Source organism: Ailuropoda melanoleuca, chromosome 19 (genome assembly GCF_002007445.2).
Source record: "Ailuropoda melanoleuca isolate Jingjing chromosome 19, ASM200744v2, whole genome shotgun sequence".
NCBI lineage: Eukaryota > Metazoa > Chordata > Mammalia > Carnivora > Ursidae > Ailuropoda > Ailuropoda melanoleuca.
In genome coordinates, this window is record NC_048236.1 from 14,797,076 (window position 1) to 14,816,212 (window position 19,137).

Here is a 19,137-nt window from a genome sequence, read left to right on the forward strand (position 1 = left end):
GGGAGAGGAAGAAGCAGGCTCACAGCACAGGAGCCTGATGTGGGGCTCGATCCCATAACGCCGGGATCACGCCCTGGGCCGAAGGCAGAACGCTTAACCGCGGTGCCACCCAGGCGCCCCAAAACAAAAATCTTTAAAAAAAAAAATAAACATAATAAATATACTCAGCAATAAGAGGACAGTAGCAGTATTAAGAAGGAACCAGAAGTCCTAAAAAGAACAAAGTGGAAATATTAGATATGACAAATATAGTAGTTGAAGTAGAGAACTTAATTTAGATGAGGAGCATGAATGCAAGTGACAAATGCATGATGTACTTGAGGATTGTGTCGAGGAAATCCTCTGACGGTAAAGGAAAAATAGAGATGGAAAATATTGAGAAGGCTAAGAGATACGGAGGAGAGAGGTTGTAATGCCAGCATTCAAATATAGGGTTCTCAGAAGAGCGAAAAGAAATTGGAGGAGAGAAAAATATTCAAAGAAATAATGTTGGTAAATTACTCAAAATTAAGAAAGAACAAAGACTTCAGAGAAAGGTAAGAAAAAACTAAAGATGAAAAAATGCCACACATCTTGATTGACTAGTAAAATTTCAGAACATCATAGCCAAAGAAATTTAAAAACTTTCAGAGCAAAAGAATAGAGTATCCACATGTTAACATGAATCAGATGAGTTAAGTTTTCAGCCCTGAGGTTTTCCATTATTCTGCATATTTGAGGTTAGGGAAATCATCTGTATAATATGTAATTCAAAACTTGGAAAGTACATTCATTCATATTTCATTTGATAAAGTACTTCCCAATGTAATAAGGGACATATTTTCTTTATAACCTTGAAAAAAAAGATTTAGGGTGGCTGGTCACAATATATAATTTTATGATTTTGTATAAATATTTGGGAAAAGTTGCTGTCATTTTCGTAAAAGTCTTATCTCCTCTTGGGCAGGGGAATAGTTCAATTTGATCTCATATTGGGGCACATGCCTTTTAGAAATGTGTTTTTGCAGCCACAGATAAAAAAATGGATGTTTTTCTTTTTCTAGTAATTGAATATGACACAGCTGATTTTCATTTGCCTTTCTTTGTACTCTTAGATTTTAATTATTTTGCCTGTTATCACTGCTTGTGTACCAGAAAGAAGTCATATCCATCTTTGGCTCAGAAATCCTCTGTCCAGTGGAAATATAATGTGAACCACATATGTAATTTTAAAATTTCTGTTATCTACATAAGAAATGTTTTAAAAGGATGAAAGTAATTTCACTGTATCATATTTAAACAATATATACAAAGTATATGTCAATATGTAATTAATATACATACTTTTTGGGGTGCCTGGGTGGCTCAGACGGTTAAGCATTTGCCTTCGGCTCAGGTCATGATCTCAGGGTCCTGGGATTGAGCTCCACATCAGTCTCCCTGCTTATCAGGGAGTTTGCTTCTCCCTCTTCCCTTACTTGTGCACATGCTCCCTCTCTCCCTCTCTTTCAAATAAATAAATAAATAAATAAATAAAATCTTTAGAAAATATATGCATACTTTTTAACAAGATGTACATTCTCTTCTCCATACTACATCTTTGAAATTTGGTGTGTATTTTACAACATATGTCAATTTAACCACATTTCAAGAATTCAGTACCATATGTAGTTAGTTGCTACCATATTGTCAGTGCATCTCTGAAGCAAATGATGGTTCAGTGTTCTAATTGTTGGGTGGCTTAAGAGCTTTTTGTAAGGGATATTACAGCTGAATGCTCTTGTAACAAGTGATATATTTATATTCATTAATTGTAGCTAATCATAAAAAGGAGCACTCAGAATGGAAGACATATTTGATTGCTGTAGTTCTCAAGGTAGAAATTATGTTAAAAGACATTATAGAATATTTGGAGTCTGACTGACTGGTTTTACAGTTTTATATCTTAAGTCCAGATAATTCTATCTGGTTGTCTAATAGGCAGTTCAAGCTAAACATGGACAAAACTGAGCCTTTGATCTTTCCTTCCAGACTTGCTCCTGCTTATATTAGTCAATGGTATTTCTGTTCTTTCCTGGCACAGGGGCCAAAAATTCTTTGACTTCCAGCTAGAACATTGGTGAAAAGTCACAGGGTGCTGTTGCAAATGTCCAGTTGTCTGAAGTCTTTAGTTCCCATACTTTTACTATGATGTGTCTGTGATGGAAAAAGTCTGCTGAGTACTTTTAGGTAATGTTAATGTCCCTTTTTCCGAGATCAGACGAGATCGGGTGCATTCAGGGTGGTATGGCCATAGACTAATGTCCCTTTTTAAAAAAATCTCAGTGGAAATTTAGGACAAATATATGTGTTTTTCAGTAGTTGACTTTAAAATTCTATCAGCCGTCTGATAGTTCACATGCCAGCACTGTTGAAACATCTTGGTAGGACTGATTTTAGTTCATGCTGGCATTCATTTACATTTGATTAACATGAACAAGCGGAGGGGGCAGTGTATGTCAGGCACAGACAGCAGAACAGGAAAAACCAAGCTTTGCATTTTGGTGTACTGTGCTTTGTCCAGGAGATCTTGTGGCCCTTTGTTTAAAGCATTTTGTTAGAGAAAGTAAACTTTAAGAAGTGTAAGATGCAGATCTCTCCCTCTCCCAATTTTGTAACTGTTGATGATTCTTTAGTTGCAACAAAATGCATTTTTATGTCAAGAGTGGCTGCTTCAAAATAATGCTGATTTGGGCCTTTCTGTGTGTAGTAAGATCTTTTGGAACCAACACTGCCTTTGGGTTTTTGTTCCCTTTCTCTTTAAGATATGTAATAAAACATGAAGATGTCAGATATAAAAGATGGCTATCGCTCAGACCTGTCCTTTGCTTGTCTGGTTATTCATCAAACACTATCAGCCCGATTGTGCCAGAAAGTATGAAATAATGTCATTGGAAAGCAATCAGTCAAATGTATGTCAAGGTCTTTTAAAAGTCTGAACTAGCTGTTCTGATATCAAAGGTGTTTTACAAATATGATATACTAAAATGAGTACTCTTAGGAAATGTATCTTCGAAGATGCTTGCTTTTCCCCTCTCTTGATTTCATACCTTGATGCTTTGAGTCAGATGGGGAAGGTGCACTTAATAGTATGTCATGGTGGTTTAGAATCCACACCCTTGATAGCTTGCAGGAAAATATTAGCTAGGGTCCATTCCATCACTAAAATGGCAGCTCATAATTTTGGGCAGTCAGAACGATAGGCAATTGTTCTAATAGCCATATTATTTAAAAACAACAACCACTACAACCTTCTCCAGCTAAGCAAGCAGGTAAGGATTCTTTCAGTTTTCAGACCAGCATCTCTTCTTAACCACAGAATCTAGTAATTATCTCCAACTTTACAAATAATAGAAGAGATTATGCCCTGATTTTTCTTAGAAAAACAGAATTTTGCAGGCAGTTTAAATTTACTAGGTGATTTAGATTAACAATGAAACAATTTATTCTTTTATAGTAATTAAATTCAGGGGCTTGGGTCTGTGTTCTTAAGGGGATTGTATGTTATTTGAAATGAGAAATGAGAAAACATCAGTGATCCAGGTTGTTACTTGTGATGATTCCTAATTTCGAAAAATAAAAGGAAGAAAGAAAAGAATAGGATTTGGGGTACCCTGCTGTGTTTGTTGAAACATTTCAACATACATTTATTTCATATTTCTTCTTACTTCCTCAGTTGTATTAAGGAGCTTTGTCTCTAAATTTATGATGAATTAAAAACTGTTTTAAAAATACATCTGATAGAATTCTGAGGCAAAAAGTCCAGTTGTCATTGTTTAAATGTCCTTACCACAGTAAAAACATTATACTTTTCTATTTCCATTTCATAATTAGAGGTTGTTACTGATGTTTATGTCCTAGTAATGGAAATTATTTATTTTTCTTGTTCTGATTTATTTTGAATATAATCAGAAGTTCTATAATCACAAGACACTAATTTTGTGTAATTGAAAGCTGCTCAGGTATTTTAAGAAGCTCCTTTCAGAAGTGCTTAAATATAAAAATTATTAGAAGAACAAAATTATATAATAGCTTTATTTTCTAAGGATAACTGTAGGACTATGTAGTGAATAAAGAAAGTAGCTTAAATTTCAACTAAATTGAATGAATCCAAAAATAGTACAGTATCTCATTTCAGGTTAGAGAAATAAACTATGAGTGAGATGTGAAGGCACACTGGGCTGTTTTACACATAACTAAAAGCATTTTCTATATCTGCAAAGCCAGAGTCTCTGTCAAGGAAGAAGTCAAGGTGCTCTAAGACAGCAGTGAAAATTAAGTCATAGAGGAAAGGAAAAGTAGCTGAAGAACTAAGGAAAGGAATACTTGCTGCAGCATCTGTTAACATCAACATTAGAGGTATGTTGTTAGCCATCTGGGGCTACCATCCTTGAACTATACATTTGGATCAGTGACTTGAAGTTCAGCTGTGGAAGGAAATGAAGTCTTACATATCCTTGTTGTTGATCAGTTGTATTTAACGACCTGAGGCCCTCCAGTTCTTCAAGTGTATTCCCAAGGACTGTGTTTTGTTTTACAGCAGATCACTGTTACCAATGCTTTAATAAAAATCCTGTCCACCCCCTTTACTCCACTCCCTATTGCTCTATCTGTACTTCCAAGTGTTAATAAAAGTCCACGTCAAGGGAAAAAGCGTTCTTGTAGAAAAATGAATATATGAACTTATACATATCTTTTGTGTGTGTCTTCACTTTGGTAATAAATTTAAGCATGTAAACGTAGTACAGAATAAATTATGTTTAATTTAAAATTTCCAGCATTAGAAGTGGTACATTGTTTAGTAATACGGAGAATGGAGATAAGATTGCCAGTGTAATGTGTAGCTTATGTCTGACATTTATACCAGGAAATAGACTCAGCAGGAAGTTAAAGAATCATGGAATGTACTCCTTAAAGGAGATGAATAACATGCGCTATGAAAGCCACTGTTCTGTCTGGGCAGTCTTTTAAACATTTACTAGAAGCCTGTAGATACCGTTGGCAATTTCAGTGCACGTAGTTGAATTTATGTGCATATTTAGGAAGCTTCCACATACTGTTTTGCCCAAGATTCATGGTTACAAATAACAAACAGAAAAGGAACAGTTTGGTTCTGGAAAACCCAGATAAGTATATTTCTTGCATTAAATAGGAAATTGACAAATGTAAATTTAGGTAAATATGGTATAGATGTTTTGGGAGACAAAAATGATGAATGAAAATATGATAATGAATAAGGAACTTTAGAACTTCAGTTACTGCCTCACAAATTTGTTAAGTGAATGAGAAGTCTAGGAATTTAAATGATTTTTAGAGTCTTTTCATATAAAGATTTATGGCTAAACAAATGTCAGTTCTGTCTCTGTGTAATTGTTGTAGTTATACAAAATGACACAGGATATGGCCGGTGAAATCTAGCAAGTTCCAGAATCATCACAGCCAACTCCCCAATCCCAAATGTAGCACTGGAGAGATTTCTTTCAGGGAGGCTATAAGGAGTACAAATGTGGTAGCATGTTTTTTAAAGCTATAGGACGGCTAAATATTTAGAACTAGACACACTAGGGAATGTATAAAGTATATATAAGATAGCAGTGGCACTGTTTTACTCAATGGTAAAATAAACATCTTTATAGTAAAATCAAGAAGGACAGTTTATAGAATCAAATGCAAATTCTGGATAAGATAAATAAAAGTTGGTGCGTAAGGGCATAAAGGTCACCTATTCCTTCTGCTTGGATGTTCCAGGTCTCTTTGGCTGAACAGTTTGTGAAGCCTAGGGTGCCCTGGGGTTAACAGCACTTTTAGGAATATTGTGAGGATTAGAGTCTATATAGAACTCCCAGTAGAATGCCCTGCATGTAGTAAAAACTTGAGGAATGTTGGCTGTGTTGCTGCTGCCCTTATTCTTACTCCACAAGAGCAGCCCTTTAAGACCAGCAGAAGTTTGACAATTCATTATCTCTTGGATACCACCATGAAAAGCAAAATGTGTTGAATTCCACTTGCCAGATCTTTGTTTTGCTTATTAGAAGTCTAATTGTGAAACTGCTTGCTATTGTAGCTTAAGAATTTTGAACCAAAATTATTGGAATATTCTAGAAGTAAAATGATTTTATGGGTGTTTTACTTTATGGAAAAAAATCCAGTGATCCATGTACATTTATCACGGCATATCTTTTAATACCTTTTTTCCCCTTGCTCAAGCAATTGTTTTACGTTTCTAAATGATGTAAAGAATCAGTAAGGTGCTTAGGTTATCCTCTGAATAACAAGCTTCTTTTCACTCCATAGGTTTCATGATCAAAAATCAGCCCTGGGATGTCTGCTTGTGCTATTCCCAGGTTTACTTTCTCAGTTCTTCATATCATCCAGACCCCTGAACTGGAAATATCTTGTTAACTCTGCACTGTTTAATATTCTTTGGAAATTAAACTACTTGGGCATGTTTAGAGCTCAAATGAAATCTATGCGTTTTGCTTGACAAGGTTGTTGGTTGGTTTTTAGAGCCTACATATTGAAAATCATGTTTGAGGCTAGCTGATAGAGAAATTTTCATGTACTGAAGCACTGTACTGATGAAACCAACTCTGTTGTGAAGATCAAGTGAGATAATGTGTGTACGAGCCCAGTGAAAACCAGAAAGTGCTGTGGGCATGTAAGTACTAGTGTGTTAGGACTAGTGGTGAACAGCATCTCAGGCAGTCAAGGGGAACATGAAACTAGGGAATAAATTTGGTTCCAGGAGCAAAGGGGAATATAATGTGGATTCTCACAGTTTGGGGTTTGTAATTGGGATCCCTTGCTATTATAAGAAAATGAAGTTCAAAAAGACACAGGGTTTTCCACTGATAAAATCAATGAAGTTAAAAGAGCAGCTGCTTGTAAAAGTTAATTTTACTTGACATCTGCCTTGGTCCCAGTAATAAAAGTGATAGTTCTGTTGAACAACCTGTTCTCTCTAGAGCTATATCTTTTTGTTACTGTGAGGTCTCTCTTTAAAGAAATTGTTGCCTTTTGATTTCAAAAATTATTTTCTCAATGTATAAATTTTGTGTCTCTTAGAACACATGCATAAGCATAATATATGCATCTTCAACTTAGGTGAAAGTGTTGGTATTCTGGAGTTTGAGTTGGTTGGTATTCTTGTGTGAAATAAGGCTCAGTATGAGCCATCTCAAATCTTTTATGAAATGAGATTGCAAAGACATTTTGAAAAGCATTCCCACTTGTTCTTAATTTAAAAAGACACTTATTTGAAACTTGTGTCCACACAAAAACCCGCACGTGGATGTTTTAGCAGCTTTATTCTTAATTGCCAAAAGCTGGAAGCAACCCAGATGTCCTTTGGGTGGTGAATGGATAAGTAAACTGAGGTACATCCAGATGATGGAATGCTAAAAAGAATGATCTATCAAACCCTGAAAAGATGTGGAGGAACCTTAAATACCTATTGCTGAGTGAAAGAAGCCAATCTGAAAAGCTACATACTATATGATTCCAACTATGTGATATTGTTGGGGAGGAAGAATTTCCTTTCCCTTTGGGTGCTTTTTTTTTTTTTTTTAAGATTTTTTATTTATTTGACAGAGACAGAGACAGCCAGCGGGAGAGGGAACACAAGCAGGGGGAGTGGGAGAGGAAGAAGCAGGCTCCTAGCAGAGGAGGCCTGATGTGGGGCTCGATCCCAGAACGCTGGGATCACGCCCTGAGCCGAAGGCAGACGCTTAACGACTGTGCCACCCAGGTGCCCCATCCCTTTGGGTGCTTCTGACATGAGACTGATTAACAGGAGAAAATCCAAGTTAATAGCGTATGTGTGGGGAGTCCACAGAGACATGGAAATTCCAAAGACATTGCAGCAATATACTGCTTATATGAGCTAAGGAGATGGTTATGGTCTCAGGATACAAAGGGGAGAAAACCATTAGCAGGAAGGTGAGGAGATGCTTGAAAAACAAAGGTTGCCCTGTTAGTTTTTTGGGTAAAGAGGAATCTCTGTTAATAGTTCTCTTTCTAGTACAAGTAGGCAGTTGAAGGGGAAGTAAAGAGCTTTATCTGAATCTGCTGGGTTTTGATTGTTTTTAACTCAAAATAATGTTCATGTCCAAGTGACCCTTCTTGGGGAGGCCTGCCTTTGGCCCCTATGATGTTCCAGCAAAGGCAAAACTGTGGAGGCAGTACAGTAAAAAGATTTGTGCTTGACAGGAATTGGGGAAAGGGGAAAGAAGGGATGAATGGATGGAGCACAGAGGATTTTGGGGGCAGGGAAACTTGTTCTGTAGGATACTGCAGTAGTAGATACGTGTATTATACATTTGTCCAAACCCATAGAGTGTGCAACACCAAGAGTGAACCGTATTGTAAACTATGAACTTTGGGCAATAATGTGTCCGTGTAGACTCGTCAGTTGTAGTAACTGTACCACTTTCAGGGTGGGGGTGGTGCTGGTCATGGGGGAGGCTATACATGTGAGTATATGGGAAATCTCTATACCTTCCGCTCAGCTCTGCAGTGAACCTAAAACTGCTCTAAAAAATAAAGTCTATTAAAAAAACCGGAACAAAGAACACCTAAATTTGGTCTCTTTGCCATTTGTACATGTCCATAAATGTCACTGCCCTAATAGCACTGCAAGAGAGTACTACTCTGCCTCTGTGAGCAGAACAAGATTATATGAAAGAAAAGGTCTAACTTGTGCTGATTACCCATCTTGGAATTCTTTTAAGGTACAACTTTGATATTAGTGCATATTGTCATTCCTCTTGAGTTTTGTAAGGAAGCTGAAATGAGTGGTAGAGGGTAAAAACGCCGGAGAACAAAATTGAGCAATATTTTCCAAGTGAGCATTGTTTTCTTGTCATTTTTATGTGTTTTAATTTAGCCAGTGTTGGGTGAGTAGTTCAGAAATAAGGGATTTATTATTTTAAAATGAAGCCACCCTCTTGTTCTTCGTTTTCAACTGATTGAGTCACCTTTGTTTTCGAAATGTCTGTTGACTCTTTAAGAACCATTTACCATATTTACTTATGTAGTTCACCTGCTTGTGTGTTCTTGTTCCCTCCCTTCATGCCCATCATTCGAAGGAGAATATCATAAATTTTTTCCCCCTTTCTATGGGTCCCTTTAAAAATTCTGCTTCATACTAGCAACTGGCTGACAGCAGTCTCCTTTAGGGTGTTAAGAGCAACAGTCAGCTTCACAACTGGAGGCAGAGTGCTTTCCTTAGGAAATGTTTTCTTTTACAAATTGTAATTCATTTATTCCAGGTGTTTAACAAAAGAATTAAAGGAGCTGTTGGTTGTATTGTCTCTCTCCCCCACCTTCCCACCTTCATAAATCTGTAATTGCTTAGAATCAGTGTTAGAAACTTTTAAGTCTATTGGCAAAATTCCTTATTTTTCTTATTACTCCTGCTGGGGATAGCACATACCAGGCTGATACCTCTAATCTCCTATTCCGTATCTGGAGCAAATGTTGGCAATCAGTTCTGTTCTCTTCCCTCGATGTAGCTTGGAATGAACCCCCAGCGCTGTTCTCTGACAGCCTACTAGTGAATGACAATTGGGCATCCCTGCTTTATGCATAATCCCAGGCCTTTTTTGTCAGCCCATGGCTTTACCTGTGACTTACTTGCTGGTAACACCTAAATTTATATCTTTAACACCATATCCTCTCCAGGGCTCTAGATCCACATGTTCAGTTGCCTCTTGGATATTCAGAAGCACCTCAAATTCAGCATGCCGAGACACATGATGTCCTTTCTTCTCCCCAACCTCCTCTTCCTGTGGCCACTCTGTTGCAATTAATAGAACAGTCTATGTACTTGGATGTCTTCTATAATTTCTCTTGTTTTAGGCATAAAATTATGTAGAATATACCTCCTTCATGTGTCTCACATTCATGTTTTCCTTTCTGTCGCCACTGGTTTTACCATAATTTGATTCTTCATCTTAGATCCCTGGATCACTCCCCTCTAAGCCATTCCTCACACTGCTGGAAAATCAGCCAGCCTTCCTTCCTTTCCTCTCTTGAACTGTTTCAAACACAGATGTATGCAGACTAAAACAAATACCCATGTACTTACCTCCAGGATCATAATTCTAAAAATTGCTCTTTGCAGGCTCATCTAATTTGAGTGGAAAGTCTAAGAAGAAAATATTTTCTGTGTTTGCCTTACTCTTGAAAAGATATGAGAACCAAGCATGCTTTATATCTAGGTTTTCCATACTTGAGTAGATAATCTTCTAATTGCTATTTGAATTTAAATTTTCTTGCAACTTCACGTGCCTTTGAGCTGGGAGTCTTTTGAGACTCCCTTTCAAAGTAACTTACCTACAGTTAACAGTAGTATCTTGAGAATTGTGTAACACAGCACTTTCATTTTAGTAGTATTATATAAATGTCAAACAACATTTTTTTTTTTTTTACATCTAAGTGAGCCTTATTTGAATAGAATCATATGTACACTATTCCTTGCTCGTTTTCTGGAAATTTTTAAAGCAGTTGCAGTCTTGCCAGTTTAAGGTTTTTTTTTTTAATGGGTGTTCACTGTAGAAGACTTCGAACTTTGATGTATGTTTTAAACTTTCACTAATGTTGGAAAAATAGAGTTTAGTCGACATTTTTGCTTTATTTGTAGCTATTATTTAATGACCAAAACAAAACAAAACACCCCATGCAGAAAGACATAGATTAGAAGGACTATGTCATGATTGCTCTTTTGGTAATGCCTGTGATAGCATATCCATAATTTGAGTTTTGGACTGGTGTTTTTGTTCTCGTTTCCTTCGAACCAGGGAGCTGTAGTTTCAACCGCATTGAGTGGTAGAACACTGCTCCTCCTTGTAAAGGAGGACTTAAAACGCTTCAGTCAGCTAGACATGAAAAGAGAGGTGTGTGTGGACCCTCTAGTTGATAGGTCATATTTACTTATGAAAAATTTAGAAATACAGGACCAAAAGGGTCAGTGTCTAGGGCAGACTTTTCTTTTCTTTCTTTTTTTTTTTTTTAAAGATTTTTATTTATTTATTCGACAGAGATAGAGACAGCCAGCGAGAGGGAACACAAGCAGGGGGAGTGGGAGAGGAAGAAGCAGGCTCACAGCAGAGGAGCCCTGATGTGGGGCTCGATCCCATAACGCCAGGATCACGCCCTGAGCCGAAGGCAGACGCTTTACCGCTGTGCCACCCAGGTGCCCCTAGGGCAGACTTTTCTAAACCCATGCTTCTTTTGGAAATGTTTGAGCGAGGTGAACCTTTCATCTACTCTACAGTATTTATTGAGTGCCAACAGTATGCCGCACCGTAAACAGTTTCAAGCAGTGGGGGAAAACTGGTTGTCGAGAGAAAGGTTTCTGCCCTGAGAATTTATATTGTTTTGGGGAGAGGAAGACAGACACAACTAAGCAAAGTAATAAGGTGATTTCAGGTAGTGATGACTGGTGAGTTGCCTGACTGACAGAATACCTGCAGAGAGGGGACTGCTTTACCAAGGGTGATTAGGGAAGGCCTCTGGGAGGATGTTACATTTGAGCCAAATTGCAAATGATGTGAAGGAACCTTGAAAGCAAAATTTGGGAATCTTCAAGACTGAAAGTCCATGGGTTTGTGCATCTTGAAGAGCATTGTCCGGTTTTGAAAAGTGAGGGAAATTAGAGGAGGCAGAATCACACTGGGATCGGGCAAAGGCCTCTGACTGGTTTACCCGTGGAGTATGGTCTGCTTTGAATTGTACTCTGGCATGTATTGTGCGGGTCCCGATCTCAGGTGCTAGCACAGTCTCTGAGTGTGGGCAGTAGCTAGCTGCCTGTGGTTTGAGGAACTCTCCTCAGGAGGAGAGTGACAAGGTTGGACCACATACCTCCAGACTTCCTCTTGTCTTTTGTACCTTTGAATCTATGTGATATTTATGGGCATTAAAGGAGAATTATTCGGTGGCAAAATGCCTTGTCATTTTTTTTGTAGTTAAAAATAGGGCAAAATGCAAGATACATTCAGTGATGCTGATCATTAAAATGAGATTTACTTAAGAATCTGTTATCTGTTATACTTGTCTAAAAACCACAGAAGCCTTGCATTAGTTAATTCATTTTCCTAGATATATTCTTAATAATGAAAGGACATCCTAACAGCTCACCCCAACCTCTCAACAATAATAAGAAATAAACTGTATGTGATGCCAACTTTTATTATGATTCCCATGAAACAGCCCTAACTCAAACAACCCATTTAGTCTTCACAACGTAAACTGTGATCGATCTTTCCCTTTCATTCTTACGTGTCAAGGACGCTGCTGTATTTTTTATTAAAAACAACAAACAAAACATGTGCAAACCAAAGTCTATTTAAACTAGACAATTATTCATTTCATGTTATAGAGGAAAGTTTTTTTCATGCCGAAAATCTTGTTATGATAGTGTATTGCTTTATTGTAAGGCTGACAGTTGTGATTTAGCTTTGATTTAGATTTAGTTTTGCTCAAACCATGAATTTGAAAAACTTTAACCATGAACTGTAGATACAGATATACTTTTATTTTCATCAACTAATGGAATTATACACTTGAAAGTTTTTGGATTTGTCACACATTAATATTTATTAAATACTTGTCCTGCTAGTGGCAGGGGTGCAGTGCCCCTCATGGTCCTGTGAGTGTAGTAGGAGCTACTTGGGCTCAGAGAGAAATTTCAGAAGAAATGATGGAGCCAGCGGTCCCTAAAGTGAGGTTTATGTTCTGTTAGCAAAAGGTCAGCAGATGGCTTTAAAGAGCTTTGGAATAGCTTTATAACCTCATCTGCTTACCATGAAGAGATACATGCTCTTTTTGAAAATGCTAATTGTTTTAAAAGTTGAATGCAAAACCTTTGGAAAACTCAAAGTCTTCCTCAAAATAATTTACTCAGGCGTTGACCAGTGATTGAGGAATTTTTCTTGTCAGTGATTAAGATGCGAAAATAAGTTATAGGGAATGGGAAGGGGTGAAGTGGGAATCAAATCATTGAGCGTATGTGTTCCAGAAACTGGAGCTATGACAGATTTCTACCTGATGATTCTTCTGCTATGTCTTACGGAGTTGGCAGAAGCTGGACACAGGCATATCTTGTTTTATTGTGCTTCGCAGATATTGTGTTTGGGTTTTTTTTGTTTTCGTTTTGTTTTGTTTTGTTTTGTTTTTTACAAATTGAAGGTTTGTGGGAATCCTGCATCCAGCCAGTCTATCAGTGCCATTTTTCCGATAACATTAGACCACTTTGTGTCTCTGTCACCTTTTGGCAATTCAGATAATATTTCAAATGTTATTATATTTGTATATTTGTTATGGTGATCTGTGATCAGTGATATTTGATGTTACTATTGTAATTGTTTTGGGCGCCACAAACTGTGCCCATAGATGACAGCAAACTTGATTGATAAGTGTTTTCTGTGTTCTGACTGTTTGATCAACCAGCTACTCCCCTGCATCTTTCTCCCCTTGGGCCTCCCTATTCCCCAAGACACAACGATACTAAAATGAGGCCAATTAATAATTCTACGATGATTTCTTTTTTTTTTTTTTTTAAGATTTTATTTATTTATTTGACAGAGATAGAGACAGCCAGCGAGAGGGAACACAAGCAGGGGGAGTGGGAGAGGAAGAAGCAGGCTCCCAGCAGAGGAGCCTGACTTGGGACTCGATCCCGTAACGCCGGGATCACGCCCTGAGCCGAAGGCAGACGCTTAACCGCTGTGCCACCCAGGCGCCCCTCTACGATGATTTCTAAGTGCTCAGATGAAAGGAAGACTCGTGTCTCCCTTTAAAAAAATGATTAAGCTTTGTGAGGGAGGCATGTTAAAAATCCAAGATTGGCCTAAAGCTAGGCCTCTTGTGCCAAACAGCCAACTTGCGAAGGCAAAGCAAAAGTTCTTGAGGGAGATAACAAGTGGTACTCCAGTGAGCACATGAATGAGAAGAAAACCTTAATGCTGTAGCTGTACGGAGAAAGTTTTAATGATCTGAATAGAAGATCAGATCAGCCACAACATTCCCTGAAGCCAAAGCTAATGCAGAGCAAAGCCCTAACTCTTCAGTTCTCTGAAGGCTGAGAGAGGTGAGGAAGCTGCAGGAAAGTCTGAAGCTAGCAGAGGAGGGTTCATCAGGTTGAAGGAAAGATGCGGCCTCTGTAACGTAAAAGTACTCATGTAGGAGCTGTAGCAGGTTACCCAGAAGATCGAGCTAGAGAATTCCTGAAGGTGCTACACTAAACAGCAGATTTTCAGGGTGGATGAAACAGCCTTATATTGGAAGAAGATACCATGTAGGACTTTCATAGCTAGAGAGGAAAAGTCAGTGCGTGGCTTCAAAGCTTCCAAGGACAGGCCGACTCTCTTGTTAGGGCCTAATGTAGCTGGTGGCTGTAAGTTGAAGCCAGTGTTCTTGATCATTTTGAAAATCCCAGGGCCCTTCAGGATTATGCTACATCTATTCTCCCTGTGCTCTATAAATGGAACAGCAAAGCCTGGATGACAGCACTTGTGTGTATACAGCATGGTTTACTGAATATTTTAAGCCGACTGTTGAGACCTCCTGCTCAGAAAAAAAGATTCCTTCCAAAATATTGCTGCTCACTGACAAGGCTCCTGCTCATCCAAGAGCTCTGATGGAGATGTACAACAGTGTAATGTTTTCATGCCTGCTAATACAGTATCTGTTCTGCAGTGCATGGATCACGGAGTAACTTCAAACTTTCAAGTCTTAGTTAAGAAATACGTTTTGTAAGATTGTAGCTGCCGTACATAGTAATTCTTCTGATGGATCTGGGAAAGTAAATTGAAAAGCCTCTGGACAGGATTCACCATTCTAGATGCCATGAAGAACATTTATAATTCATGGGAAGAGGTCAAAATATCAACATTAATAGGAGTTTGGGAGAAGTTGATAATCCAGCCTGCGTAGAGGGCTTTAAGGGGTTCAAGACTTCATGGAGGAAGTAAGTGTAGATGGGGTGGAAACAGCAAGAGAACTAGAACTAGAAGTGGAGCCTGAGAATGGGACTGAGATGCTGCAGCTCATGGTCAGACTTGAACAGACGAGGAGCTGCTTCTTGTGGACGAGCACAGAAAGTGGTTTCTTGAGATGGAGTGTACTCCTGGTGAAGATGGTGGGAAGGTTGTTGAAATGACAGCTAAGGATTTAGAACATGACATAAACTTAGTTGAGGAAGGAGTGGCAGGGTTTGAGAGGACTTACTCCAGTTTTGAAAGAACCGTGGGTACAGTTTTTTCAAATAATGTCGCATATTACAGAGATATCATTTCTGAAAGGAAAAGTTAATCGATGTGGCAAATTTCTCTTACGTTTTGTTATAAGAAATTGCCACAGCCCCCCTAACACCACCCTGGATCAGGCAGCCGCCATCAACGTTGAGGCAGGACCCTCTACCAAAAAAGATTATGACTTGCTGAAAGCTCAGAGGATAGTTAGTTCTTTTTGGCAGTAAAGTACTTTTAAATTGTGTACATTTTTTTTTAGACATAATGCCATTGCATACTTAATAGGCTACAAGTATCGTGTTAACATTACTTTTATGTGCACTGGGAAACCAAAAAATTGATTTGAGTTGTTTTGCGATATTTGCTTTGTTAAGGTAGTCTGGAGCTGAACCCGCAGTGTCTCTGCAGTGTGCCTGTGGTCAGGCCCACCCGGCCTATGCCCGGTGTTTCAGCCATGTGGCCCAGAAGGGTGTTTTAGGAGAAAGTCTAATGAAAGAGCAGGTGTAATAACTTCGGCCTGAGAGCCTAAGGGAATTATTAAATAATTTTAATTAGGGGGATGGTTAACTTTCATTTTGAAAATTTCACTCTGGCCTTGCTGTGGAGAACAAATTAGGGAAGAGGCAAGAGTGGAGGCTGAAACAGTGGTGAGTGGAGATGTATTAATAGTTTAAGAAAAAGGAAATGAAGGCTAAGATTAAGATGGGATTGGGTTGGGGTGCCTGGGTGGCTCGGTCAGTTGGACGCCCACTCTTGGTTTCAGCTCAGGTCATGATCTGCAGGGTGGTGAGATGGAGCCCCCATCAGGCTCCGTGCTCAACGGGGGCTCTGCTTCCTCCTCCCTCTCCCTCTGCCCCATCCCCTCCTCTTGCGTGCACTCTGTCTCTTTCAAATAAATAAATCTTTAAAAAAAAGAGAATTGAGAAATATTTTCTGTATGGAATGAACAGACATTTAGAAATATATTACTGTTACTGAGGTGTTTTTGTTTGTTTGCTTTCATTTAGAAAAAGACAGTTTGATTAGAAAGCATGCTGTATAGATTGACAGAAGTAACTGAAGAACCCAGTCTGCTCCATCTGTTTTCAGGAAATTGACTTTTGAAATATTTGGATAAGTTTTCTTTTTAGAGCATAACTTTGCTTCTGAGCCATGAAATCTCTTAAGTGACATTTTATTAAGGGATTTGACATTAGCAGATATAGGGTGTATTAAAGTATTAAAGTGTTTTGTTTATAAAACCTTGATAGCGTTTTATGTCATGAAGTACTAGATTTAACATTTCTTAGAGATGCTGAGAGTCTTTTGGCTGCGCTAAAATTGCAGCAGACTAATTGTCTTACTTTATTTTAAATTAGTTGACAACTGTTGACTTGTGTTAACTTTTGCCCCAAAGTGGGAATGTCTCTCCATTATTATTGATTAGCTATGATTTAATTAAAATGACTTCATATATGGCATTTTGGTTAACATTTTCTCCACAAACATGTATTAGATGTTTGTTTTTTTTTTTTAAAGATTTTATTTATTTATTCTACAGAGATAGAGACAGCCAGCGAGAGAGGGAACACAAGCAGGGGAGTGGGAGAGGAAGAAGCAGGCTCATAGCGGAGGAGCCTGATGTGGGGCTCGATCCCATAACGCCGGGATCACGCCCTGAGCCGAAGGCAGACGCTTAACTGCTGTGCCACCCAGGCGCCCCTGTATTAGATGTTTTAAAAATGATAGTTTTATTTTACTTGCATAATACTGAAAATTAGGTGTTATGAATGAAATGTCTTTTTTGTTTTCAGAACATTTTAGTTAATGTATGAAATAATTAGAAAGGATACCCTCTATAAAACCAAAGGATATCTTTCAGTTAGTTGTTTGCCTTAAGCGAGGTTCTCTTTTGTGAACTGTCAAATAATTTATGGGTAGATTTCAAGAACTATTTTGACATAATTGAATCCAGAAGAAATCTTTTATTTTTGTTTTGATGTTTTATTAAGGTTACTTCAAGCTATCTGATTGCTTTGATGAATGTTTTTAATTTGGGGAGGTTAAATTGTTATAGCATAAGAGGGCTTTATCTTAAGTACAGAAAGAAAAGTAGGAGATATCATTAATATTATTACAGTAAAGTATAGGAAAGGCTCACATTTTCATGATACACTGTCAGCCTGAGGTATATAATATTTAAGAATAAGTTTTGAATCTTACATTCTCTTTTCTAGATCAGTTTGGGGTCATTTGTCAATATTAAATACTTTTGAGTTGCTTTTGTATGTTTAAAACATCGTTTTGGTTTCTTATAGTAATGTCAAAATGAAGGAATGCGTGAGTATGGGTGCGTGTGTGTGTGTGTGTAATTCTTTATGTAACCAATTTCACAGTGGCTTAGCTATAAATTAAAGTCTCTCTCCCCAATTTCTTCATCATCCTGGGATTCAGTGCTACAAGGTTGGTTGCTATGAATTTAGAAGTTTTTCCATTTTTATTTACAAAGATAATATTTTTATGGGGGCGCCTGGGTGGCACAGCGGTTAAGCGTCTGCCTTCGGCTCAGGGCGTGAACCCGGCATTATGGGATCGAGCCCCATCAGGCTTCTCTGCTGTGAGCCTGCTTCTTCCTCTCCCACTCCCCCTGCTTGTGTTCCCTCTCTCACTGGCTGTCTGTATCTCTGTCAAATAAATAAATAAATAAAATCTTTAAAAAAAAAGATAATATTTTTATGACTAGAGGTTTTCTCATGAACTCATGAAAAGATATTCTCAGGATATTCTCCTTTTATTCTTTGCTTTACCTCCTTTTTCTTTACTTCTAAACTCAGTGGCATACCCTGCAAAACTTAGGGCCATATAGTTTAGCTTTACTCATATAACGTGCCTGCTTTCTGTACAATTCTTTAACTTAAGAAAGAAAAAAAAATGTACTTACATTTTAAGTACTCCCTCTCTTCCTGCTCCCCTGTCCCCATATTACATTTAGTGTTCAGATACTTTCAGTATTTGGTCTTCGCTGTTTTTACTAACCTGAGTTTCTGCTTTTAGTTGACAGCCAGGTCCTTGCCTGCCGTGCAGTCCGATGAGAGACTTCAGCCTCTACTTAACCACCTCAGGTAATATGAAGGCCCATCCTTGTTATGCTTATGATTGTAAGTGCATTAACGTGGGTAAAGTGTATTAAAACGATTAAAACCCCTTCGGTTACTAAAAACTTAACAGTTTTTTCCTTGCTTTAATTCTGTGATGTAAGTTGAAGTTCTTAATATAATACACTTGCTACCCTTGACCATAGGGTACTGTTGGAAGCTTTTTTAATTCAATGAAAGTGCGTAGAACTGGTTGATAAATTTACATTAGAATGAACAGAGGTGACTAACTACAGAAAGAATTGAAAGGAATGAGCTATCTCTTTAAATGCAAGGCTAAAGCATACCTTTGGCATCCCCCCACATGTTATTGGGGTAGATGAAATAGGTGGGATTTGTTTTCTAATTAAAAAAATAATATATTCTCGTTATTTAAAAAAAAAACTTTATAAGTACAGGAAAGGGAGGGAAAAGAAAAAAAACCATCATTACTACTCAGAAGTAGTATTTCTTCCTTCTATGCTGTTTTTTTTTTTTTTTTTTTTTTTTTAAAAATTTTTTTTTTTTTTTNGACAGAGATAGAGACAGCCAGCGAGAGAGGGAACACAAGCAGGGGGAGCGGGAGAGGAAGAAGCAGGCTCACAGCGGAGGAGCCTGACGTGGGGCTCGATCCCATAACGCCGGGATCACGCCCTGAGCCGAAGGCAGACGCTTAACCGCTCTGCCACCCAGGCGCCCCTCCTTCTATGCTGTTTTAAAACCTAGTGTTGAAATTACACTTTTATAAAAATTGG

General features: G+C 38.1%; 1 protein-coding gene across 2 annotated transcripts in view; it reads left to right on the plus strand.

Moving 5' to 3' along the window:
- Window positions 1-19,137, plus strand: part of PRIM2 (DNA primase subunit 2) — a 302,377-nt gene that overhangs the window by 154,283 nt on the left and 128,957 nt on the right. For both annotated transcript variants that reach the window (XM_034648298.1, XM_034648299.1), the window contains exon 8: window positions 18,303-18,370. In XM_034648298.1, coding sequence (XP_034504189.1) covers window positions 18,303-18,370 — 68 coding nt within the window. The remainder of the gene's footprint in view (window positions 1-18,302; window positions 18,371-19,137) is intronic.